This window comes from Amblyomma maculatum, chromosome 2, assembly GCF_055883805.1.
Source record: "Amblyomma maculatum isolate TAMU_Amacu chromosome 2, ASM5588380v1, whole genome shotgun sequence".
Taxonomy (NCBI): Eukaryota; Metazoa; Arthropoda; class Arachnida; order Ixodida; family Ixodidae; genus Amblyomma; species Amblyomma maculatum.
In genome coordinates this window covers 13,588,568-13,614,530 of record NC_139345.1, presented here as the reverse complement: position 1 = coordinate 13,614,530, position 25,963 = coordinate 13,588,568, and the positions used below count along the sequence as shown (strand labels likewise).

Sequence of the window (25,963 nt, the reverse complement as noted above, 5' to 3'; positions counted from 1 at the left end):
ATTTAAGTTATTTTTACGTGGTGACAAGCAAGAAGACAGCACAACATGGCCACAGGATGAACGATGATTTAATGTCTGGCCTAGCGCGAGGGCTCCTCTTGCGCCACTGCCGATCTTCTCCTTCGCAACGCTTTCCGGGGCTACCGATCGATCGTCCCGATTGTTTCGTTGAAGTCGATGGTGACGTGATGGTGTAGATGTTCAAGGAAATATAGAAGAGAATGATGCACGCGCTTGCCACCACGATGACGATGAACACGATGATGCTCGGGTGATCCGCCTACCCTGAGCTGTTCAACCATCCGCCACCAGAGTCCATGGGACCGATGGCTCGAGGTCGCGACGAGCGGCTGGGCGGGGGTGGCGTGTACATGTCCGGTTTCTTAGGGTCCTTCGGGTCTTTCGGGTCCTTCGTCTCGGATCTGGTTGGTCTGCCTGTTCTCCTTGTCTTTAGATCCGGGCTGGGGCTGGGCGGTGGTAGTTGGTCGAGTCTGGGCTGGAAGGGCTGGGGCGAAGCTGCTCGGCGATGTCCCTGGGTCGTCGGTCGATGGTCCCGGCTTAGAGATGGTGTCGATGCTCCAAGCCGAGGATGGGGATGACTTACCCCGCACCTCCAACCAAAATGTTACATGGTGACGAGCAAGAAGACGGTACAACATGGCGACAGGATGAACGATTATTTAATGTCCTGGCCTAGTGCGAAGGCTCCTCTCGCGCTACTGCCGATCTTCTTCTTCGCATCAATAATTTCACCTTGGATACTTCTTAAGACCTTATATCTATTGCCTATAAAGCGATCAAAAGCTATATTTATTTGTTGAATGTGGAAAGAGAACAATATATTGGAAAGCATGTTAACATGCATTTGCAATGGCCTACACTTTCACGTGGAAAACATCGTGGATGCTTTAGACATTGATTGCCTTTTAAGTCGTCTGTTACTTTGTGACGTTCACGGCTTTTGGTAAGAAAAGACGACAACACAAGTACACAGCAACGCAAAAAGATAAACTTTTCTCCACATGAATTATTAGGGCCCGTTCTCTCAGCTGTTACATTCATTCGGCGACAGCAGCGCCACTTCATCGCGCTTAAGTCACAGATTGATGCTGCCTGTTAAAATAAGCTACTTCATACCTTCCACTGAGGAAAATGTTTGTCATGGCAGTTAGGGGAAGTTTAAAGCAAGAGGCGAAGTAGAAGCTGCTTTACGACCGCCATTGAGGTGCTTTTGCTAATGCTGGAGAAATGAGAAGTTTGAGATCTCGTACCTTAGCAAGGAACAAAATAATGCAATATATCTTTTCATATCCTGTCTTGCCTACATCTTGAGCACTGTTTGAAGAAGTTTGAGCAAGGTTAGGAATGTTTTTGTTTATATTTTATATTTCGGAGGAACTCACACAGACACAAATGCAATATTTTGCATAATATTTCTTATGCTCGCCAATTATGTATAGGAATTAGTTAGTGAGCTTGATTATTGCACAAGTGCTTACTAGTTCGTAAAATTTGAAGAAGGTGTCGCTTCTGGTCGCGGAGCAAATAATTCGTAAACAAGGCCGAATTTTACAAAAGGTAATTTTTTATTTTTTTCCTTGGAAGCATTAACATCCTCATAATAGTGGAAAGACACCTAACGCGCTCTTTGCCACCTGTAGTTTTACTGCACAAAATATATTAACCATGGCTTAAATGACTCAACTTGCTTAAGTAATTGCAAAATCAGGACACAGTGATGTGTACGAAAAGTCTTTATGTGGCATAATATTGTTCGTATCTTTTTCTCACTTAATATCAACCCTAGGAAAAAAATATTTGCACTTTTGACATATTGAGTACTACGTGCGCAATATATCCAAAAACAATATAAATTGAAAATTTCAAATAATTAGGCAGTTTTATGTCTCGTAGAATCACCCTTTATTTATAAGAAGGCGGAGCTGCTGCATTCTAAGATGTGTTTTTTGTTGAGGCCAACGTTCCGTACTCGAATAGCTTATAATTCACTTTTGCGGTGGTATTCGACCCTTGGCGCTTTTAACCTGCGACAGCGGTTGCCCTGTAATGTTGCTTTTCCTTATAATGACTGTTGCTGTAGGAAAGCCAGCTTTTCAGTATTGTGTCTGAAAAACGGCCCTCGTGAAGTGTGCTTTCAAATCCATCTTCCATTTCTGTAGTTCTGTTTACAGAACGTTAGGTTTTTCTCATTTTTTAAGTGCATTTGAAAATATTACGGTTTTTTTTTTACTGTACTTGTCAGTGTTCAATTACTTTTTGGTATGCGAGACTAGTTTGGCCTGTGATATGGAATGCAACGAGGATGGAGATCTATACTTATAAGGTGAAGTCACGCCTGTCAGCATAGACTTTGCAGCACCATGATGCTTGATTATTTCATATGATTCTTAATATTTCTCAAACATGTTCCTTTTCATGCGGTTAAAACAGTATGCTTATTTTTATTTCGACTGAGAATAATAAGCCTTGTGCATTACTCGATTGATGCATTGATGCATTGATTATAAAATCAACTACATATTTCAAACTAAAATGGGGGTGAAATATGTTTTGTGGCAAGGTATGTGCAGTAAAATGAAGGAGATATCGGCTTTATTGTTAAAATGAAGAAACCATTAACTGCCGCGTTTTGCACAGAGGGAAACCTCAGGCACATATGCGCATTTGTCATAAGTTTCATGAATCATTCAGGGCTCAAATAATAAAAACCTCTCAAGAAGCGCAGCTTTTTTGCTCACTTCCTTTTTTTTTTTTTGTGCGAGAAAGGTGCGGCCGACCTCACTTCTCTTCTAGGGAGTCCTATGTAACATGTAGCACTTTTATCGGTCATAATTTCATGTATTGGCAAACACTTGAGGTCAGAAATGCTACCCATTTGAAGAACGCAGTTTATAGGAACTCAGCGAGCCAAAGGCATGTGAAATACGCAGTAAAAGAACCAAACCCATCTCCATGCGCTGTACACAGGCGCTGATTTTTGAAAGAACATCCCGCCCACGAGCTTGAAATTGCACATGAAAGAAAATTAGGCTGGACTTGATCTTCTGAGAAATAAAGTACAATAAATGCATGGTTAAAATGGGACCTGCCCTCGCCGTCGTTAAGCTGATGCTCTTAGACAATTTCTTTTTCGTATCTTGCCTTCGAAAATATTTTGTAAACACGCTTCGCGCGACCACCGGCATCCCCCTGCACTGTTTGACGCGAAGCGTCTGCAAAAGCCCCGCATATAACCTTGCTCAAGTGGAAAGAGACACCGCTTAGTGCTAGAAATTAAGAAACACATCGTCTGTGAAATTAACTGGGAGTAGCGCAGTCGCGTGGAAACAGAACGCCGCAGGCCGCGCTGTACAGCGTCGACGGGACGCGCGCTAGCCGTGTTTCCAAATCAGAGGCGCAAAGCCAAGCGGCGTGTAATCGAGCGCCCAGAGCAAATAACGCTCGGCGAGGACGAAGAAGCGGCCCGAATCAAGCGGCGCCTGCCAGGGGCGGCGTCATCGATCGGCCGGCGCTTGTGAGCAGCGCAGGAAGCCGGGGCGTGGCCTCTCTCATATCGACCGCTCCACGTGATTGACAGTTGTCGCCGAGCTGTCACACGCGCGTCGTCGCAGCTTGCAGGCTCAGTTGCACCCTTTGCTGTGTCTAGCTATGTGCACGTTCCTTCATCGATTACATTCGAGAGCGCCCAGCTTTGAAAAAATAGCAAGGTGAGGCTGGAGCTCGGGGGGCACAAGAGTCCTTTCTTATTTTCATAGCGAATCAAAACATTAGAAAGATAGAAGAGCATGCCAGGATTAATTTTGTTGTTTAAACAGATGACATGCTGTCTCTGCTTGAGGAAGACAGCAGGCGAAATATATAGTCGCACATTCAACAAAACTGAGTGTACTCCGTTAATACAGGGCTGCGAAGTAGCATATGCTCTCATTGCGACATGACTGGTACTATTTATTGCTTTCGGACGGACCGAAGAAAATTTGAAGTGCGTTTGTGTTCTGAGCATGAAATGCAGTTATACGCACGGACCTTTGTTGCACTCTTGGGGCAACAGTGTTACAGAGCAAGCATATGAAATTTTCTCACGTTTTCGGTAGAGAAGAATATTTTCTCGGGTTCATGCACACGCTCAGCAGCAGCGTGAGCTAAAAAAGTATATTGTATAAAATACTTCCTAACTTTCGATAGGTAAAGCATTTCAAGCGCTTTATCATCAAAGCGTGCTCTGTAATATCATCGTCGGGAGTATACTTAGACTTTTTCGCTTATGCATTGAGTGCACGGAGTCATTTTGTGTACCTTTTTGTATGAAAAATAATACAGAAAAATGACTGTGGCTTTATTTTATCCCCAGGCGGTTAAATTTCAGACGAACGCCTTTTTCGTCACTTTTACCCCTTCCAAGTATACGCTTTCGTCAACTACTGTAATCACCCCCTTCGTTCTCTTATTTATAGAGTGCAGATTGAAATGCGATGCGCAAGATTGACTGTGCCCATTGGGAACGTTAAGTTTGAACATTTCAGTGGCCCTCGAATACAGTCGCATGTTGCTACAAAAACTGAAAACTACATGATGACCTTTTATGGCCTTCTACCATTTATCTTCCATTTTCGCCGTAGTGCTCCTGCAGCTGCTGCACACCGTTCTTAATCAGCGATTTGTTGCTTTGCGCTTTCGGCTCGTTGCCGAAGCTAATTCCCCGTTGTTGTCGTTTACGCGAATGAACACAAAGAGCAAATGGTGAACACTTTGTGCGGAATGCACAATATTTCAAAAGGAAAAGAAAGCAAAGGACAAAAGGAGCTAATACTCAAGAGCGCGTAGCTAGAGCAGGATAATCAAATAGGTCATATCAAATGATATTAAAAAAGCAACGTTCTTACTGCAACATACATTTTTGTATTGATGCGCAGTAGGCGAGGTTATTGGCCACTGCATTCACATATGGATGCAAGTTGGTCACGAAGGTCAGTGACCAACTTTCATTCTTAGCCTTTCATTCTTTTATCATCCGTGCCATGCTCCGTCTTGTTCGCTTAATGTCAAAAATTATGAACCAACTTGCACATATTTCGCTTCTTTTGAACGACTTCCCCGCCGCGGTGGCTCAGTATTCACGGCGCTCGGCTACTGAGCAATGACACAGGTTTTGATTCAGGCCTCGCATTTGTCTAAAGGAGAAACGCAATGCAACCGTGCACTCTCCGATGTCACTGCACGGTAAAGAACTTGTGCTGTGGAGATTATCCGGAACTCTCTACTACGGCATTGCTCTCAGCGTAAAAGTCCTATCATTAAATTTATTTTCTTCCTTAGAACAATGAAGGGCCCTAAATAAATTGTTTTCGCTTTGGTAGTATCACGTGTTCAGTAATTCTATCACCGAAAAAGACAACACGGCACTTGTACGTGTTTGGCCGAACGTTTCAGTCGCTTGACTTTTTTAATCACTCCAAGCTGCCCTTGTTTCACGCTCGCTACGCTTCGGATATCATCTTCACCTAATCTGACAGAGTCGGACTTGGGTGTTCAATTAAACCAAGCCAGTCACTTCCTCATCGCTGTGTGCTGCTGCTAACTACTGAAATAATGAAATTAAAAAGAAGAAAAACTAGACAAAATGGGGCATAGCAAAGCTATACTAATCAGAACTTAGATAAACGAGTGCTAAACATTACTTCTGAATGTATATCAGTGCTTAGCCAAGCTAAACGACCGCTTAATATTTTTCCTCATCTACGGTTTTGAAGCCGAGAGCTTACTTAACCACTTCACGTCCAATCATATCTGTTCTAACGCTGCGAGGAAACATGCGCAATCTGCCGTGCATAGTCACTCCTTTTTTTTTTTTTTCCTCTCCGCACTCGTTGATACATTGTATTGATGTTTATGGCGATCGACTCCGCCGCATACAGCAAGCAAGGCACAAGAAAAGAATTGGGAAGATTTCATAGGCGTTGTCAAATGTCCGCATAAGCAATAGACAACGGCCGCCGGCCATATACTGCCTGTCAGCCAGCCTACCCACAGAGCAACTCTACGCAGAGCTCTTGAAAGCGAAAGGAAAGGGTTGCGAAGAGAGGGATGGCCTTGCGGTGGTGCCGTGCGGCGAAGGGTGGGAGATACGACGTGCTCCATTAAGCGCGCGCTCGGGCCGAACGAAAACGTGCGCGTGGCCCGCGCGGGCGCGATATCACCCCAGTTCCAAGTGCAGCCGTGAAGAGCGCCAAAATGAGCCGTAGAGAAGACGGGCCGCATTTGCAGCGCGCGCACATGAGTGCGAGCTGCCGCATCAGAGGTACTGACTCCCCACGCGCGCTAGGTTTTAGTTTTCGTCGCCTGCACGGATACTGCATTCAGTTTTATGTTTGCGCACGGCTTTGCTTGCGTGTAGTTGAAGCTGAAAAGAGAGTTGAGATTGCGACGAGTAGATGCAGTTTTGAAGTGCTTATTCAGTTTTTATTTTTGGAAAGACAAGTTAACAAGAGGGACGCGGGGCGAGTGTACAGTCCCAGATGCATTTTTAAACGAGGAGGCATCCAATCTACTCCCTGCTTCTGATAAAATGCATGGTTCCGCTCTGACACGGATGCTCGGGCGTTGTACTTATGCGGACTATGTGCGCGACATCGCGTTTTCTTTTTCGGGATTTTACTGCTAGGCGATAAAAGACTGGTGGATTGCGGAAAGTGGTCATATTATGCTTATTGGTGTATCTATATTTCTGAAGGTTGCTCTAAATATGCCTTTTGTGGACTTATTTTCAGTGGCACCCGTAGGTAACGCTTAGACAAAATGGACCAAAGTGGATAAGAAAGGTAACACGTGTTAACTGCTATATATATATATATATATATATATATATATATATATATATATGAAGGCAAGGCGAGGAAATAATTTAGATGAGACATACAAGGCAGAAAATGAGTAACTGATAGTCTCTTATACTAACGGTAGTATAATACGCAAGAATAGAGATGTCCAAGGTGACATCATTGAGTCCGGTGTGGGATGAGATTATATAGATTCGGTTTCCATAATGCTGAACTGAGTTGAGATCAACAGCTAAGGTCTTCCCCCTCTATATGTATACCCCTGAAGCAGGTTCTTTTGTGACATGAGAAAATTTTAGCAGGCAAGCAGATATATGTAATATTGGCAACAGCAATAAACTGAGGCATAATTTAATGTTTAAAATACGTATCTTTAAAGTTTCAATGGAGAAAATGAAACGCCGGTGAAGATTTTGTCGTTTTCATAATTAGAAAACAATCGTAAACTAAAATACTGGAATTCATTTTCAAAGCGTAGAGTACGTAGAACCGAGATGTAGCTAAAATAACGGAATGGCGAGTTTCGCTATCGATTGTACTTGAATCTTTTCTGCGTGTGGAATACGCGAGCACTTTCTCACCTTTTATGAAAGACGCAGTAGGATGCTCACGCTGTTCCTTATCTCCTAGATTCGATGGCCGTTAGGTTCGCCTTGAACAACAGTTTAACTCGATTTACACCTGTTTACCTGTTACGCGCGGATATTCTTTCTGCATAATTTGTTCTGCAAGCAATACACGAGCTGTTCGTCAATATGAGAATCTTATCGGACGCATATCTGCAGCAATCCTAAACCTTGTCAGGTAGCCCCACTGCTATTGACTTTCGTCAGCTTAGTGCAGTATCGTAGGTGATTCCTTTCTCGCATGTGAGTATCGATCTCCACCGGCGGAAGAGGGCAAAAGAAAACAATAACTGCCTGCTCATCAAGCGGTGCTCGTCGGTCCGGCCGAACACCCGTACAGACAGGGACGACGAAGGAACGCAAAGTGCTTCGGCAGAGAGACGAACGGTTGGCAGAGAGACGGCACCTTGTGCGCACTCATTGCCAGCCTTCAGTGGAGGAACGCCGTGTGAGGCGAGCAGGAAGAGTAAAATAAAAGAGAGCAGGAGCAGCAAGAACGGAGGGGAGCAGAGATTACTTTTTAATGGAACAGCAAAACCACATTAATATCAAATGCGGGTTCCCTGTCGCGGGCCCGACCCACGCTCCTGCGCCGCGTCCCCAGAGGACTCGCGGGCTTCGGACTCGGGCTTCAGGCTCGACTCGGCTCGGCTGGGAGAGACTTGGCCGCCATGCACCCCCTAACGGTTCTCCCGGGCATACTTGGAGGAGCGTGCAGGGAAGAGGAGAGACAAGTCTGGCCCGCTGAAAGGGGGTTCCAGCAGGAGAGAGCGGAGCTCGGTGGCAGCAGATCCCTTGCTCCTGACTTCTGCCTCCGCTTTCGTGCTGCTGACGGTTGTCACCGTCATTCTGGCCTGGCCTTTTTGGTAATTTATACTAGGTGGCCGCGGCTCTGGATACGACTTTGGCTTCGCCGAGCCGCTGGCTGCGGTCGCCAGGAGGGAGAAGAGGGTTGTGGGGCGAACGGAAAAGGCGACTAAGGTAGAAAAGGGAAGGCGCGGGAGGTGGGGACGCCATGAGAGGCAGCCGTATCTTCTTTCCGAGGTGCCACCGTTGGTGAGAGTTGCGGTGGCCGAGAGAGCGGCCCGCGGTTTTTCTTTCACCGTCAAGAACGCTAGCCTCGTTGCCGGTGTTCGTTTCCTCCTGTCTCTGGAGGACGCCGCCTGCTGCCACGTGCGTTCTTCTCCACATCGCCGTGTGGTCACTGTTGCTCCTTCCTTCTCTCCTTTTCTCGATATCTGTGGCGCCGTCGTTTTCTTTTCCTCCCCCGTCTTTCTATTCCTTTCCCCGGAGCCAAACGCCACCCTGGCGTCGTCGGCTCTTGCTCGATCGTATATATCCTGAGGCGTTCTAGTTTCGCGGCCTCTTTTCCCGCCCTCTCACTCTCTCTTCCTCTCCCAAGCCTGCTGCGTTGTCCTGTGTCCGGTGTCTTTTCTTGTTGTCCTGCTGGTGAGCTTGTCGAGGATTGCTTAGACTGTTTATTGGTCGGGCTCCCGGCTGTCTTTGGCGTCTGCTGGGGTTTAGCCTGCAGTCTCGTTCCTTCTTGTGGCAACTTTCTTTCCCGCTATACGGCTGTCGCGGCCGCGAGTCCTCTTTTGTGTGCCGTTGTCGTAGCCGCAAAGTTTCATTTATTTCGGATGTTCGCGCCGCGGTGCTCCCTTATATGAACGGGAGCAAGCCACTGCCTGCTTTCCTGGAAAGGAAGGAATTTGTAGGCCCGGGTGACAACAGCCCTCTCATTAAATGCGAGGACAGGACAGTGAACTTGCCGCAAAGAGTTCCCTCCTGATCTGTCGGCTTCAAGTTGTGTATTGTGTCGAGCGGAGGCTTAAGCACGAAGCCTTGCTGTGCGCTGGTCTAAGCGACTAGCGCATTCTTTCAGCCAATAATAGCGTTTCCTTGTGTCAATCCTTTTGCCAAACCTTAACCTATAAGAAAAAAAAAAACGGAAAACGGGGAGAAAAATGAAAATCGGGAGTTTTATTGTGAAACTCTTTCTGGTGGTGAAAGAGATCTTTGTGCAATATTGATGTATATTTTAATCTTATCACTATTGTGCTTGAAAGCGCCGTATTATGTGTCAGCAAAGTGTACTTTTTGTCGCAGAAACAGCGTAAACTCTCTCTTTAAGCAAGCTTAGCAAAACCAGATGTCAGAAGCCATCCAAAATCAGATAAACAATCACACGCCACAAGCGTAGCTGCCGCGATCAAAGGCCGTGTTTATTATTTATAAGAGGCACAAAATCAAAACAGCTGTTTTCTAGAGTTATAAATTGAAAGGCGAGCCACTAATTAGTGTGCTAAAACTCTGGATGGGTCATTAACTGACAAAAAAATGGCGGACACTCAATTAAGCTTCGTCTTTAAGGATATGACGCGACAACTTTTGTGGCTCCCTTTGCGGATCCTCGTTCGCGTACGTGCATTTTGCTCCTCGCTGATCCCCTGATTTGTGCCTGTGCACATTTACTCCTTAGCGTACAGTCTTAAGATGCCACAATATGTATTAGACTGTCCGACATAGCTATGTACTCTCACTTCTGCACGAACGTACATTTGTTGCCTAGGGTAGCGTGCTTCACTCGGGATTCAACACACAGCTCTATTTCCGTCTCGCCCTCTAACTTGAAACAGAGCGGCTCGAGTTTGAACACACACACACACACACACACACACACACACACACACACACACACACACACACACACACACACACACACACACACACACACACACACACACACACACACACACACACACACACACACACACACACACACACACACACACACACACACACGCACACACACACACACGCACACACACACACACACACACACACACACACGTGTGTGTGTGTGTGTGTGTGTGTGTGTGTGTGTGTGTGTGTGTGTGTGTGTGTGTGTGTGTGTGTGTGTGTGTGTGTGTGTGTGTGTGTGTGTGTGTGTGTGTGTGTGTGTGTGTGTGTGTGTGTGTGTGTGTGTGTGTGTGTGTGTGTGTGTGTGTGTGTGTGTGTGTGTGTGTGTGTGTGTGTGTGTGTGTGTGTGTGTGTGTGTGTGTGTGTGTGTGTGTGTGTGTGTGTGTGTGTGTGTGTGTGTGTGTGTGTGTGTGTGTGTGTGTGTGTGTGTGTGTGTGTGTGTGTGTGTGTGTGTGTGTGTGTGTGTGTGTGTGTGTGTGTGTGTGTGTGTGTGTGTGTGTGTGTGTGTGTGTGTGTGTGTGTGTGTGTGTGTGTGTGTGTGTGTGTGTGTGTGTGTGTGTGTGTGTGTGTGTGTGTGTGTGTGTGTGTGTGTGTGTGTGTGTGTGTGTGTGTGTGTGAAGGGGAAATGAGGGTGCTCGTTATAATACATGAGGGAAAGAAGCCATCAGTCGGCGAGGCCAAGGAAAGCATTGGGGATTGTACTTTGTCTTTCTTTTTTTTTTAATATTTACTTCGATAATCACATAAATTAGTAATGTAGTCTGTTCAGGGGAAATATAAATAAACGCAAAGTAGAAGAAAAAACAACGTGCCGATGGTGGGAACCGAACCCACGACCTCCGAACCCACGACCTAATCTCCGAAGCTGCTTATACAGCTTTTCTTTCTTCGCATCTTCTGGTTACAAAAGGAACTTTGAACATTGAACTCGGCCATATCACGTGATCTTCTTTCCAGTGGCATGCCGCTAATCTTTCAATCATTATAGCGACAGCGCCGAAAAGCCTTTATGCGTTCTCGGGACGCATCTGTCTTGTAGTTTAGTTACAGCTGTCATGGCCAGGCATTCCATCTCTAGCTTTGTATTCTCTACCCATGTGGCATGTATTCGGTGGGTTGTGACGTCACGAGACCACGTGACATATCCGAGATGGCGAGAGCTGCAAGTCCGGATAGCTCCTTTGAGATGGAAGAGTGAGGCGGTGATCGAAACTGTGATTCTTGGATTCCATGACAGATACACTTCCCTAGGCCGCGCAGACACTTTTGTGCAGCTTGGTTAAAGTCAGGCTTTATACATCTGTATCGGAGGGTAAACCAAGGTAAACAAAGTTATATAAGGCTAAACATGCTAGTTTACCTAAGTGGCACACATTTTTCAGCTTATGCATTTAATTCGGAGCCATTTTTTTTGTTTGCCTAACTTGACTTAGAATACCTGGTCAAATGAGTAATTACTCCCTTATTATAAAATACCTGGCTGCTTTGGCTAACGTACCAAACAAAACCCTTTTTTCTAACAAGGTCTTCCTTTCCGTTTCTACCTACGTATTCGTTCACAGTATTTTATTTTCATAATACCAGAATATTATATGCATGGAGTTCTGCGATTTCGTATTCTTAAGGTACCGAAAAAAAAAAAAAGACCATCGATCACCCTCGTCAGCCTAAGCAGTAAATTTCGGCGTCGATATGGCGCTTTCCTCTTTAGAGTTAGCGACTAGTACGTATTATTTCAACAAGCCGTCTTGAATTCCTGAAATGCACAGTTCCATTGACTTTAATGCCACAAACTTAATGAGCATTTCTGCACTATCTAGAGCAGCAAGGATCATATCATCAAAAGCATTAAAATTTCTGTGCTCAGTTCTGGCAGCCAAACGTCTTGGAGCACCGTTGCTGCTGCCACCTCTGGCGTGGCAGGTATTCGATAAGCACAAGCCATTCATGAGTGTGTTGAGGACGGATGCGGTGTAGATGGGATTATTTATGAGCATTTTAGAGTGTGTGTGTGTGTGTGTGTGTGTGTGTGTGTGTGTGTGTGTGTGTGTGTGTGTGTGTGTGTGTGTGTGTGTGTGTGTGTGTGTGTGTGTGTGTGTGTGTGTGTGTGTGTGTGTGTGTGTGTGTGTGTGCGTGTGCGTGCGCGTGCGTGCGTGCGTGCGTGTGTGTGTGCGTGTGTGTGTGTGTGTGTGTGTGTGTGTGTGTGTGTGTGTGTGTGTGTGTGTGTGTGTGTGTGTGTGTGTGTGTGTGTGTGTGTGTGTGTGTGTGTGTGTGTGTGTGTGTGTGTGTGTGTGTGTGTGTGTGTGTGTGTGTGCGTGTTTTGGGGGGGGGGGGGGGGTAAATATTTCAACGCAGCTTGGAACAGACCTACATGCCAGAGCGTAGCAAAAGCTTCAATGTCGCAGAAGAATGGTTGGGATAGTAACAAATAGGGTGACAAAGGGTAAAAAAAAGGTCGAATATTTTAGTAGAGCGCATGGTTTGAAGATACTGAGACAAAGAATGGAGATGATTTTTAACAAGAACGGTTTGTGCTGATCAGGGTGACAGTAACTGTCCTCGCCTGAATGTACGTCACCTGTTGATGTGCCGTCCCCTTGGCCTCCAGGTGTGGTTCCAGAACCGGCGGGCCAAGTGGAAGAAGCGCAAGAAGACAAGCAGCGTGTTCCGCAGTCCCGGCGCCCTACTGCCCTCGCACAGCCTGCCTCCATTCGGCTCGGTGGGCGCCGAGGCCGCGGCAGGGCTGGCCTTCGGTTCGGCTTCGGACCCCGGCGGCCCGCCGCGCTGGGCTCCACACGCCAGCATGCCCCAGATGGGTCACCTGGGACCCGCGCTCACCAGGCAGCCGCCGCTCGGACCACCCACCTCCGTGCCGACCATAGCCCAGGTAAGCTGGCTGTGCAAGGCAAGACGCCGGTCACGCGTAAAGAACAACCTGATCGCTTTATTCTTGAAAATGACGCAGTAGAAGAGATGAGACAGAACGGATGCAGATGGCGCTGAACTTTGTCCGCTGCTCTCCCTTACGGCATGGCATCCCTCATTGCCTGACTCGTTTTGGGACGTTGAACGTCATAAGCTAAACCGTATATTAGTTGTGGGCTTTCGGATCCTGGTTTGTGAAAAAGCTGCACTGATTAGCTGATACCTAAGTAACAATGCATAAGTATCCGCAAGCTGATAAGGACAAAAAAAAAATGGGGGAGAACGTGATGGTTAGGAAATTCAAATTGTGGTAACTTTTATTTTGATGGGCCACCGGATACATATGCCATGAGTAAAGTGGATAAAGAATGAAAGGCAGTTGAGCTAAACAGACGAAAATTTTTTGGATAAAATGACACCGTTGTTCTATGAGCTTGAGCCACGTGAAGAAATATTTATGGTTTGGTTTGGTTTGTGGGGTTTAACGTCACAAAGCAACTCAGGCTATGAGAGACGCCGTAGTGGAGGGCTCCGGAAATTTCGACCACCTGGGGTTCTTTAACGTGCACTGACATCGCACAGCACACGGGCGCCTTGCTTTTCGCCTCCATGGAAAAGCGGCCGCCGAGGCCGGGATTCGGTCCCGCGTACTTGGGAACAGTAGTCGAGCGCCGTAACCACTGTGCCACCCCGGCGGATGAGGAAATATTGAACCAAGTGTGAAAAAAACTAGCTTGGAAAATGCGTCACTAAGGGAAGGTGCTTGGTTTTCTACTGTATTTTCTTGCGAGGTAAAAGGTGCGCTCATTAAAAAATGTCACTTGCAGTGTATATCTAGTCGGATATCACTTTATGGAACAGTGAGCCCTACGCAGTGGCTAAGAGGGATCAATAGTTGTGAAAATTGAGCACTGAAAGTTCCCCCCCTCCCCCTCACTCAAATTTTAGTCTATTTGTAAATTAATGATTAAAATATTTCCTAATCTTTGCTGACTGCTTGGCATGGCGAGGTCGTGGTGCGTTATATAACCGTACAGAAAAATTCTGAGAAAGCGCAGTTTGTATTTTTTCAGAACGCAGCCCGTAGGTTCCAGCCATTGGATTGCGCGTCGTCGGCTTAGTCGTTATCTGCGTAACCTGGTAGCCCGTGGCAGGTGGCAGCAGAACGCGAAGCACCATTTGCTTAGAGATACAAATCCCGCATCCTGCGTTAGGCGGGCAAGGAAGTTGGAGACATGGCCAAAATGATTGGGAGGCGAGTTCAGAGAAAAGAGCAACCGGTGGAAGGCTGAAGAACCCGCAGGATTGCTACTGCGGAAGGAGCACGGAGGACTGTGCAACGTGAGGATGATACTAGAAGAAGCCAAACGGCGACAGTCATAGGTAGTTGCTAGCGAGAGCGATGGAATGGGTACAACAGGAGGGAGAGCATGAAAGGCGGATGATGGTTATGCGCGTAGAGAGAGAGATGAGGGCAGCGACAGAAGAGAGAAAAGTGAAAGCGTAAGGTCGGAAGCGGAGGAGGAAGGTACCACGTAGTGTAGAAGAGAGGGGTCACGCTCAGAGTACGCCGGATGATGCTTAAAATGTCGTGGGAAACATATGATTACGCAAAACGCGTCCACGTAGCCCACGACGCGCCGCTTGAGACGAGGTCGATGAAGCACTGTGGCGGCGTAGACGGTATCATGCCGGCACCTCCATTATAACAATCAAGAATTAATTTGGAGGCTGGTTATTTGCGGAAAAATATAGGGTACGCTCATTAGCGTGACGCATGCGTGCGAATGCACATTCGCGCGCGCACGCACGCACGCACGCACGCACGCACGCACGCACGCACGCACGCACGCACGCATACCCACACCCACACACGCACGCACACCCGCACCCACACACTAGACAAAAATTTGGCAGCTCCAAACTGATTATCGTCGTGGTGATTATTTTTGAAGCAACACGGCGCCGCTTAATGCCAGTGGCTATCACTGTAAAGATGCGCTTAAGCCTCGCGGCTAGAAGACTCTCACTTTTATTACGGATGCTCACATCCTACGACCTTATGGCCCAGTCTACTGAGAGGTGCTGAATTAGGCTTTCTACAAAGCTACAAAGCTTCGTGCAATACTGCCAAAAGTAAGGGGCGCCGACTCGGCAACTTTCTACTACAAAACATTAGGGCACCCGAGGAAGTGGCCACCAGTCAGTCATTTGCAGCTTTCTGCTGTATTCCTTTGGTATATATCCTGCAATCATGCAGGAAATCAAACATGCTTCCTCCAATCAATCATGCTTGGAAAGTAGGGATTTTGTCCTCTTTAGTGTTGATATAACGGGATAAGAATGTATGGGCTTCAGCGGGCTCTCTAAGATTTCATCCTGTGTCCGGACCAAACATTGACATTCCGTACTAACGAGGCATAATTACATTGGATAATTTTGCCCCCACCCCGAAAAAAAAAAAAAGACTATTTCATAATTTCAGTGCTCTACATTGACGGGGACTTCATATCGCATGACTATGTAAATGATCATTTCCATGCGAAATGTCCCAGACAACAGAAGCGACCAGCTCCAATTCTTCTGAAAAAAAAAAGGAAAAAAAAAAGGCATGTTGGCATGTCTGCGAAAGGTATTTCGTATAAGTAGTTTTCTCGGTATTTTAATTTATTTTTTATTATTATTATTTTTTTTTTTTGTTGTTGTTGTTGTTGATGTGAGGGTTACTCGAAGTTCTCTCAAAAAGCAAAATCTGGCCTAAGAAAAAGTACTTAAATCATGAGTCAAACAAGATTCACTGACAAATATTATTTCATAATATTTAACTTGCATTGGTTCTTTCGTATAATTTGATAAATAAAAGAACATAAGAATTTTTCGCATTTTCTTTGGTCGCTAAAATGCAAAGAAATCCGTTTTTTTATTATTCTTCAATGAAGGGGCGCTCTGCTAGCAGCATGCTTTTGGGGCATCATGCGCGGAAAGCTGGAGGCCCGGACACCAGAGCAAAGCTATCCCTTTCCTGTGGCCTCAGTTATACCGCAGCCGGCCTTGTCCACTATTTGCATGTTTTTGAGCAGCAAATACCGGTTCTCAAGCATACCGTCACATGGCCCTTTTTCTTTTTCATATTGCATGGGCTCACTTTTTGGAACGCAAAAAAAGAACAACTACTTGAGATCTGTTGCCTAGAAAATAATTTATTGTAACATTTCTGAAGATGCTCTATAACTTTGCATACCACACATCGGTTCTGCAGTCAATGCTTAAAATGTTGTATGATTAAATATTACGAAAATATTAGTTAAAAAGAAAATGAAGAATACCCTCCTTAAATCAAAGCTAGTCGCAGCATTATGCATTAAATTCTATCCGCGCCGGAAGTGCCTTTGATTTTTAATACCTTGGCTCAATTTATTTGGGACAACCTGTATATAGTGGCAGAATTATATAGTACTGCGCTAAAACACATGTGTTTATACCTGGCTGCTCAACAAATGCAGCACTGATGGGAGGGAAGGGGGGGGGGGGGGGGGAGCATATATTTTATTTATTTATGAATCTCTCAGGGTACAAATGTACGTTACAGAGAGGAGGGGCGAATATAACATATATGTAAAGACAGGAGGCAACAATAATAAATGTACAAATCTCCGAAAAACAAGTTTGTTATATAAGTTAGCACTTAAAAATAACAATGAGGTACATGTGTAATTTTGGAAGATGGCATATAAAATATAACAAAACAGAATACAAAATATAATAAGCAACACAGTATACAATAAAGATAAACAACTAACCGTACAAGAAGTTCTAACACTAGGCAAGAGAGAAGGTTAGCAACGCGGATTTAAAAAAAATGTTTCTTCAGGTATACTTGTTAGGGATGCAGGCAGGTTATTTAAATCTTTACAAGTCAAGGGAAGAAACGAGTCAGAATAGGCAACTGTGTTTGGTGTATTAACTCTATAATCATTTTGTGATGTAAATACTCGCTATTGTCGCCGACAGGGAATGAAATATAACCACATCTTAGTACAACAGGAGAGGCGCAAGCTATCGGTTGTGCTATGAGAAATCAGACATTGCAGAAGAGTTGGCTGAGCCATGCTGCCCTGCTCAGTCTTCGAGGAAATGCAGGGGCTCTCTGTACTCTACCACGTGAATAGACCACGTCACGGCGCTCAAGCTTGCTGCCAGCGTAGACCGATCGTGGCGTCGGCCCCCGCTGCACACCTTCACAGTGAATTCTGTTTTCGCAACAGTCGTCAATTACGACCACGGCATTTCTTCACCCCAATTATTCGAAACCTATCTGAATCCTTGAGGACGTATTCGTAGTTTTGAATAATTTTAAAGCGGCGATATTTCATTCTTTCATTGAATAAAATCGAAATATATCATTTTCGCTATTCTAAAATTTGGTATACTTGTGCACGCTGAATTTTTGTATTGAGACCGAGTTCCTCATTTGAAACTTTTCATCCTCAATTGCAGGCTGCAAATTCCTGCAGTCCACCAGACTTCGGAAACTGCTACAATTCGTTACAATCCTGGAGCATGCTCGACTCAAACATGCTATGGAATTAGGGCACGCCAAGCTACATTATAAGTAAGTAACAATGATTTCTTTACACCAAGTCAGGAAAATAATTTCATATATCTAAATGTTTCTTGCTAATAATAATATACAGTATGTTCATAATGACAAACAAATCAAGCTGCAATTATTTTTAAAGACTAAGACCAGCAGTATCACAAATATCATCGTTATTTTAAATTTTGGTCAGATTATTGATGGAAATTAGGCATGTTTGATGAGGTTTGACAATAATGGTATGCCACAAATGAGGAACAGACTACCGATAAATCCTATTCGTTATTGAAATCAGACAGGCGGTCTTTATCATTGGGAAGGCTATCCAAATGTTATCTTCATATTATCGAATAGATGTCAGGTGGCTGTGATGGCAGTCAGAACAGTAGACAATTTGTCGACCTTGAAATTTATCCTTTCACTTACCCAGGACAAAATATTTTTTTCCTATTTTGTGACATGGGGGTTTCGAGTCACGTTCGTTTAGGGATTCACTACGCCTGACACCCCGCAATGCATTTCGTATATACTTGATACCAGCACACACTCTTCACGTGTGAGTTGATAGCTTAGTGTACACATGTTCAGGAACACATTTATACCTAAAATATTGTTGCATAATTGTTCCTTTAGATTTAACGTTTGTATTTTAGTTCTGAAAAGGGCGTTGTATGTTGCATCAAGCACAGAAACTTCGTTGCTCGACATATTATTCTTGCGTTCATCTTCGCCTCATGCACACTGTTATTGCAGTGAAGTACCCTTCGCAAAGCGGTGCTCGTATTTGAAGCGATTAGCCACTACGTGACTGCGGAAGCAACCAAACGTCATGCCACACCATTGTTTCACTTCTTTATTCTATTCCGTGTTCAGGTTCCTGCTGACAAGAGAAAAAAACATGTTTCAGAGGACAGCCGCACTTCACGTGAAGCCTGTCATCCCCCAAGCGTTTTTTCACGATATACGATGAGCCAGGGATCGTGATGCAAAGGCGCAGACGACGAACCTACGAGACGTCTTCGTGCGTGTGCATGTGTGCGTGATGTGTCTGTGTGGCTGATGCGCTTGGAGCAAAATAGACAACACAGATGACCCTGGCATTAGCCATGGGAGGTGACTGGATACTCTTCGGTGTGAGTGGAAGAACAGGTTGTGCGCCAATCGTCGAGCGGCTGCAGCTGATTTCTCGAACCGAAGAAGACACCATTGATTGTGATAGGATTGTCCTGGCACAGCCTATCGCAAGCGCTGATGAAAGACACGATGGCACCTATCAGACGGCCCGTGTAAATATCCTGTACCAGACATTATGCTTTTCGTTTTGTCGTCGCTTCATTTCTGTTGTCCCCTTTTCACTCGTTTCCGGGCGCTACGTCCACGTCATCATGACAACGGTGGAAGATGAGACAGTCAGCGGGTGCTCCTATATTTTTCGCGCCATTTCGTTTCCTACAGTCCTGTTTTGTTTTTGCTATTCCGTTTGTTCGTTTCGCACTCCTGTTAGTTTGTTTTCTCACCAGGATCGCTGCATGATGTCGCCTCGCAATTCATAACGACACAATGAAAAAAAAAAAAAGAAAAAAGGGAGTACAGAATTCGGGTGCGTGGTTATATGTTAGAACGCTGTCTGAGTCACATGCGCAGCTTGAACAATATGCTTTGTGTTGAAATGTTTTCCTTCCCGCTTCCAGCGATCTCTCGGACCACTGCGCGTTGATTGTCGGCATTTGAAAGCCGAGAGTGGCTGTATACAGCCGGTTTCCTTATCGATCTACGGCTTTGCAGAGGCTCGCTCCATGGCAACCTTTGCGGATGTGGCAGTGGAGATGATCTCAAACGGCTTTGTTTGATTGCGGCATTTCGATTCGGACGAAACGGTGTCATGAGATACTGGCGCTCTGCCATTGCGTCTCGTTAATTACATCGATTTGGCGTGTAAACATTATTACTGTATTTCTTACGGCACTGCAAATATTGCTTGCCCCTCGCAGCAAACGAGTGGTGCTGATCAGTTTATTCACACTAGGAATTAATGGTCAGTTAGTTTGCCCCATGAGGTACTACGATAAAGAAACAACTGTGAAGAAAGTTTTGTGCAAGCTTAGTTCGCAAAAAATATATTTAAGAAGAGCTAAGAACGCCTCAAAGAAAGGTTTCTTGCGGCTGAAAAACCAATGAAAGGAAACACGAAGGAACAAGTAATCTTCTGGTTGCCTTGCATCCTATAAGAAGAGTCACTCGTTTTTTCTAGAGTGCCCTTTGTTAATTTGCAACAGTAACGAATTAAACTATCCGCTTGCAATTTTTTTCGAAAGTATAAAGAAAAATAAGGTTAACAATAAGAGGTCGGGGCGCAATGTGTAACACGTATCGCGTTGATGAGCGCATGTGTCATAGCTTATCTGAAATTTCTTGCTGGCAAGCGCACTGTACAAAAAGAAAGTGTAAATTTTGAATATGTCTCAAGTGTTGTTTTTGCTCTTAATTGCAATGTGACTGGTAGTTTATAACCTGTGTACACTATTTGTTTCTTTAAAAAATGACCTTCATTTCTAGAGTGCCGATTAATGTTTCGGTCCTTGGAGAACGCATTTCCTTTTGTGCTCAAATAGCGTGGCTGTCCATAAAAAGACCGTTTCTTACACTGCTCGCGAGGACAATGATCAGTGAACGGACACACAGGGTTTCTTTCCATGAATCTAATGCTGAATGTTGTTTGAATCATCGTTAAAGGCTTGGGGACATGTTGTTGATGTGATTTATTTCTTGTTTATGTGTTCTAATTTTACAGATATGTTTGTCTGGACAGTTCTGGCACTATGTCTGTCAGTGTGATGATATTTTTGCCGTCCTTAGTGCTCTGATGATTATTTGCCTTATGTTTGATATTGTGCCGAAAGACATTTCTTCATAGCCTTCATGCATTGTTAAAATGATCTCATATGTTAATGTGCGCATGCTACCATCTCGCTTTGCTCCTTTGCTAAAGAAATTTCTGCTAATGCCTTCTGCAGTGCAGTACTTAATTTGCATATTAGCGCTCAAAAGAGAAGCCCTGTACGAGAACCACCGTTCACTTTCCTTTTGCATTAGGCCGCATATGCATGACAGTGTTGTTCAACTGGCTGGCGAAGTAGCCAACCAAGTGGCTTTGTTCTGTTAACCACTTGTTTGTCAACGAAAAGGCGTCCCTGAATTCTTCCCATCTTATGCGTTGTGACGCCATATGGCATATATTTCCCTGATTAGTTTTTATTTCCATGATTTCGTACAACGGGCCTGCATTTTAGCCGTGTTCCATGCAACTGAGTGTTTCTTTGTTTTGAATGGGTTGCTGTGTCTGAGCGACACAAGCCTGGCCGGAATAGTGCAATGAAGTTTCTTGATACATGTTTCGTTTTTTTCATTTGTGATTATGTATTTGCATTGTGTTGTGTATCAGTAATGCGCGAGAATCGATAACATTTCGAGATGCAAGTGGTTTTCTTCGTCTCTAGCTCAGGAACTCAGTGTGGAAGGATGGTGGTTGAAGCCGATGCGAAGGCGCTGAACGAACCCCAGTGCTGCATAAAATTTTGAGCTTTACCGATTCATGCACGTCCTTGCCATAAGCAATTTTACATGCTCTGTGGTACTGAACGCGTGAGAACAAGAATCTCTCTCGCATGACGTAGAAGACGCAGAGTTGCTGGATCGGGCACTCTAACAACGGCCTTTCTGTGACGCGAGGAACCTTTTCCCTCTCTTCACATCTTCTTCCACGCTGAGCTCACGAGTTTCGCAGGACAGCGGGAACTGTGTACCCGCGTGCGATATAGAGTGATTACATGTTTCATCATACCTTCGGATCAAAGAGGAATTGATTTTGCTGCGTTTGTTTCGTTTGATCACTCACGTGGACCTGCGACAATGGACAACAATTGAGAGTGACTTTTCGTGGAGTGCGGCTTTAGCACTGACCGCGGTTAAGGGCCAGCGTCAGCGCTGCGCGTTGCACTCGTGCTCGTGAGATTACGACGAACCTGTTGCGTCTCGGCTGTGAGGTATATGGACACGGATGCTGGGGGACGACACATGTCCGGCACGTCTTTCTTATAGGGTTAAAAGTTCCTCGCCACGAGCCGACAATAAAGCAAATGCCATGTGACCCAAAAAACGGTGAACAAAACTGTCTTTTTGTCGTATCATCGCACGTCTTGGTGCCACACGGCTTACTTGGATCTACACTTCGTATGTTCCCATATTTAAACTGTGCAGCGTGAGTGTATTCTTTTCTTTGCCACTTTTACACCGCACATACCGGCAAATAGATATTACATCCCGTCTCATTATTCACGCTAAGTGGTACAGAGTGGCGCGGAGACCGTCTATTCGAATCCAAGGTCGAGGTTGCCTCTATTGAGGCGCCAACAGAAGGCATCCGTTCAATCATCAAGACGCCGAACCTTACCCTGGCACAATTGAGCCACGCACGGTTTGGGGAGCAGGTGGATTCACCTCTCTGTGCATGGGTTCCTGGCGTCGCGCCACATATCAATCGCCTGCAGACGACAATGCGTGATGGATGCAATTCCCGTCTCCGGCTGTAGCTAAGCCCAACCAGTGCTACAAATATCACACACCGAACTTATCATACACCGTGAACATGCCGCTTTATATACTCTACACCATGGAGTGTTGACAAAGCAGCGTCATTACGCAGGGCCTCTCCATGTTAGCCACGCTAAAAAATAACTCGCTTGCAACATAAAAGTAGTGCTGCATCAAAGTAGGCTACTGATCGAGTTGGTGACGTTATTCTATGGCAACAGCGCGATAGACGTGAGAGAGCACTGTGCTGTGCCTTCTCTTCTGTGCCACAGTGGATGCTGTTCGTGTGTTTCAATCTGGTGAGTTCCACTTGAACCTAACACATTACATGCTAACAGTTGATCATTCGGGTCTTATATTTGGTACAAAACCTGAAAGCCGGTTTAACGCCTATATCGAAGGCACAACTGTTAATCCCACGGTTGACTTAAAAAGGAAATAAACAGTGTTCACTTGCAGTGAATGCGGGTGGCACTGGCTGCGGTGTGGACAATGGAATGGGGGTTAAGAGGGGAAGGACCGCTCGTGGAACGCTCGCTGTGAACATGGCATGCGCTAGCTACTTCCTGACAGGGCAGGCGAGACACACTACATTAAATGCCTCAGCTAAAAATGAACGCTGATTGCTTAAAATTCCCTGATGCATAAACGAACCGTCGTTGTAATCTTCCAAACCGCAAAGGCGCACGCGACCATACGTTGGCTGCTAAGATACACCGATTGCACCGCAACGTTGCCCTCCTACGTACACCCATCATCATGGTCTTTTTTTTTCCTCACATCTTGTCCCCTTTTTAGGACCCGTGGTGAAAACGACGACGCATGAATAAAACAGAGGTGAGGTGGAATCCTGAATACTCATCGGTAGCAGGGAATCCCCGTGGGGAACACCGCAGCCAGATCGAGAGCCCTGCTGACGTCACAGCCTACCTCCTGGTTTTACGCTACGTTAACCGCCCGCGTGGGCTCCAGTCACGCCCGACCGAAGCCATTGTGGGGCGAGGAAAGAGGCGCCGGAGGACGAGGCCATCATGAATGAAACGGGGCTCATAAATAATGATTTCGTTGACCGGGCTTTTGGCACCTAGACGCCGCCGGAGACCTTTATATATATATATATATATATATATATATATATATATATATATATATATATATATATATATATATATATATATATATATATATATATATATATATATATATATAACACGCGAACACGTGAGGGAGGGGAGAGTGGAGTTGACTGCGCCATCACGTTGCCGAACGACTTCGAGAGAAACAATGACAGCAGGCGTTCCCCTTCTGGGAGCCGTAAGCGACGACGCGAAAAAAAAAAAAAAAAAAAAGGCTCACTGTGGAACATGAATGGAGTTGAGCAAGTAGAAAAAGTATGTGAAGAGAATTATGAGGCTGATCTGCAACGGCGACGGCAGTCAATGCTTTCCGGGAGGTGGGAAAGACTAATGGGTTACGAAGGGTACAGATTCGGCTGCTGTTTTAGCAAGTCCCTTTTACCGGCACCATTTAGGTATATGACCACCGGCTGTCATGCACGTACAAGGCCACATCTTGAACAGAATCACAACTAGTACTACAGTAGTATTGTTCCAGTTGACACATTAAATGACAGACACATCGGACTTATGCATTTGTATTTATTCTGTCTATATGCCTATATACTATCAGTAAACAAGTTTTTCGGCGAAATTCGATATGCATGCTGGTGACCTGCAGCTGTCTCAGGCGATCCGTAGGTATATCAGCCTACCCTTCCACAACCCCCTATCCATCCTTGGCCCAACTTTCTGTCATATCTGTTATTTCCAAAATAGTCAGCTGTGATTAAACTTCTGCCTTTACCGCTTGTCATTTGCGGCATACGAAAACTAAGTAAGAAACACTGCCTGCGACTGGCACTATGCGTACGCCACTATAATTGGAAGCAAGGCATTACGGTGGGCCAGTTAGTATGGCGTGCTGAAGGATTATTTTACCATTCCAAATAAGACGCACACACAAATAAGGAATAACACAGAACAAAGGCTGTCCTATGACTTCCAGCCTTTGTTCTGTATTTTTATTCCTTGTGTGTGCGTCTTATTTGGCTTTCAAAAAAATATAGAAAACCTTCAGCCACCACTGAAAGCCTCTGATTACTAACATAATTTGGCATATACTATCTGTATGTCAGAAGTTCGAGGGCAGCCCGTAAAGTACAGCCCTTGACAAGGGATTTATTTTTGTATATTAAATTGTGGCTACTTGTACGTCGCCAGCTTGAAAATCTCTTCAAGATAACAAGAATACATGTCCTCAAGCATTCGAAAGTTTCGGCAACCACGGATGTCAGAAGTGACCCATCAACAGCTCGAAATCAAACCAATTGGGTTCTGTACTTCTGACAACGGTTGTACATTATTTTACAACAATGCGCTGTTGCAAGAAACTGCCCGCATTGAGAGCTGATGCTAGAAGTGCCTCTGAGGAACTAAATCGTGAGTCGTTTGTTGAGGGAGAGGGAGACCACTGACCGAACTTTACAGAGTTTTCTTCGTTGAACTCGAAGAATGGTAAATAATTAGCTTGAATAAAGTAGTGTGCGTGGCCATGTCGTTTGGCAACCAGGGCATCTGCAGTCAGTCGATCTTGATCAAAATACTACAGATATTTGGCCGCTCACTCGCAGCTGCCGTCCACTTGTGGCTACCTTCTCGCTAACATCACGGCCGGTCAAAAACCGTTTCCGGCGAGTGCATTATGGGAGCCGCGTGCGCTCTCTCTCCGCACGGCCGTGCTCTTCCAAACTTGTATCCTATTCTTCTGCATCAGTTCTACTCTCAGTAACGTCATGCAGATGCTACTGATGAGGACTGCGACGGCCTCATTGTAGAGTCAAAAATCCAAAACAATATTTTCCGCTTTTTTTTTCCTTGCGTCCACAACAACGGTCATGTAGAAGAAAATTAGGAGGACTGTTGTGAACTTTCACGTCGCGTGCTTGGTAAATTACGGCAACTGAAATAAAAAGCATTTCACATGCGCCCATTCCGTCTGCGTCTGGTTCACTTGCTCGACGCAACAAGTAGCAGCTATCTCTGCCCGACAGAAACGAGCTCATGTAAACCCGAACGGCTCGGTCTGGGTCAGCCCGACAACCCCCCACCCCCCCCCCCCCCCCCCCTACTCGACCTGCTTGCGTCGGGATCATGTATACAAGGCTAGTGTTGCATACCAACAGCAAGCGCATGGTATTTTTCGCCCTAGCGATATGCCACTCGGCGTATGCGACTGTTTAACCTTCTCGAGTTTTGCGAAGTAAAGGCTGCCAAATGCGGCGGTCATCGCTTGCCCTACGCGGAGAGGATAGACAAGGGAGAGGAAAATGGCTTTGAATTTTCTTCCATTGTAGAGAGCGCAACCCCCCCCCCCACACACACACACAAACACACACACACACACACACACACACACACACACACACACACACACACACACACACACACACACACACACACACACACACACACACACACACACACACACACACACACACACACACACACACACACACACACACACACACACACACACACACACACACACACACACACACACACACACACACACACACACACACACACACACACACACACACACACACACAC

General features: G+C 45.5%; 1 protein-coding gene across 1 annotated transcript in view; it reads left to right on the top strand.

Annotated features, from left to right (window-relative positions):
- Positions 1–17,698, top strand: part of otp (orthopedia homeobox) — a 28,916-nt gene extending 11,218 nt beyond the window's left edge. Inside the window, exons 4-5 of the mRNA XM_084592544.1 lie at positions 12,792–13,070; positions 17,606–17,698. Coding sequence (XP_084448670.1) covers positions 12,792–13,070; positions 17,606–17,698 — 372 coding nt within the window. The remainder of the gene's footprint in view (positions 1–12,791; positions 13,071–17,605) is intronic.
- Positions 17,699–25,963: the final 8,265 nt, after the last annotated feature.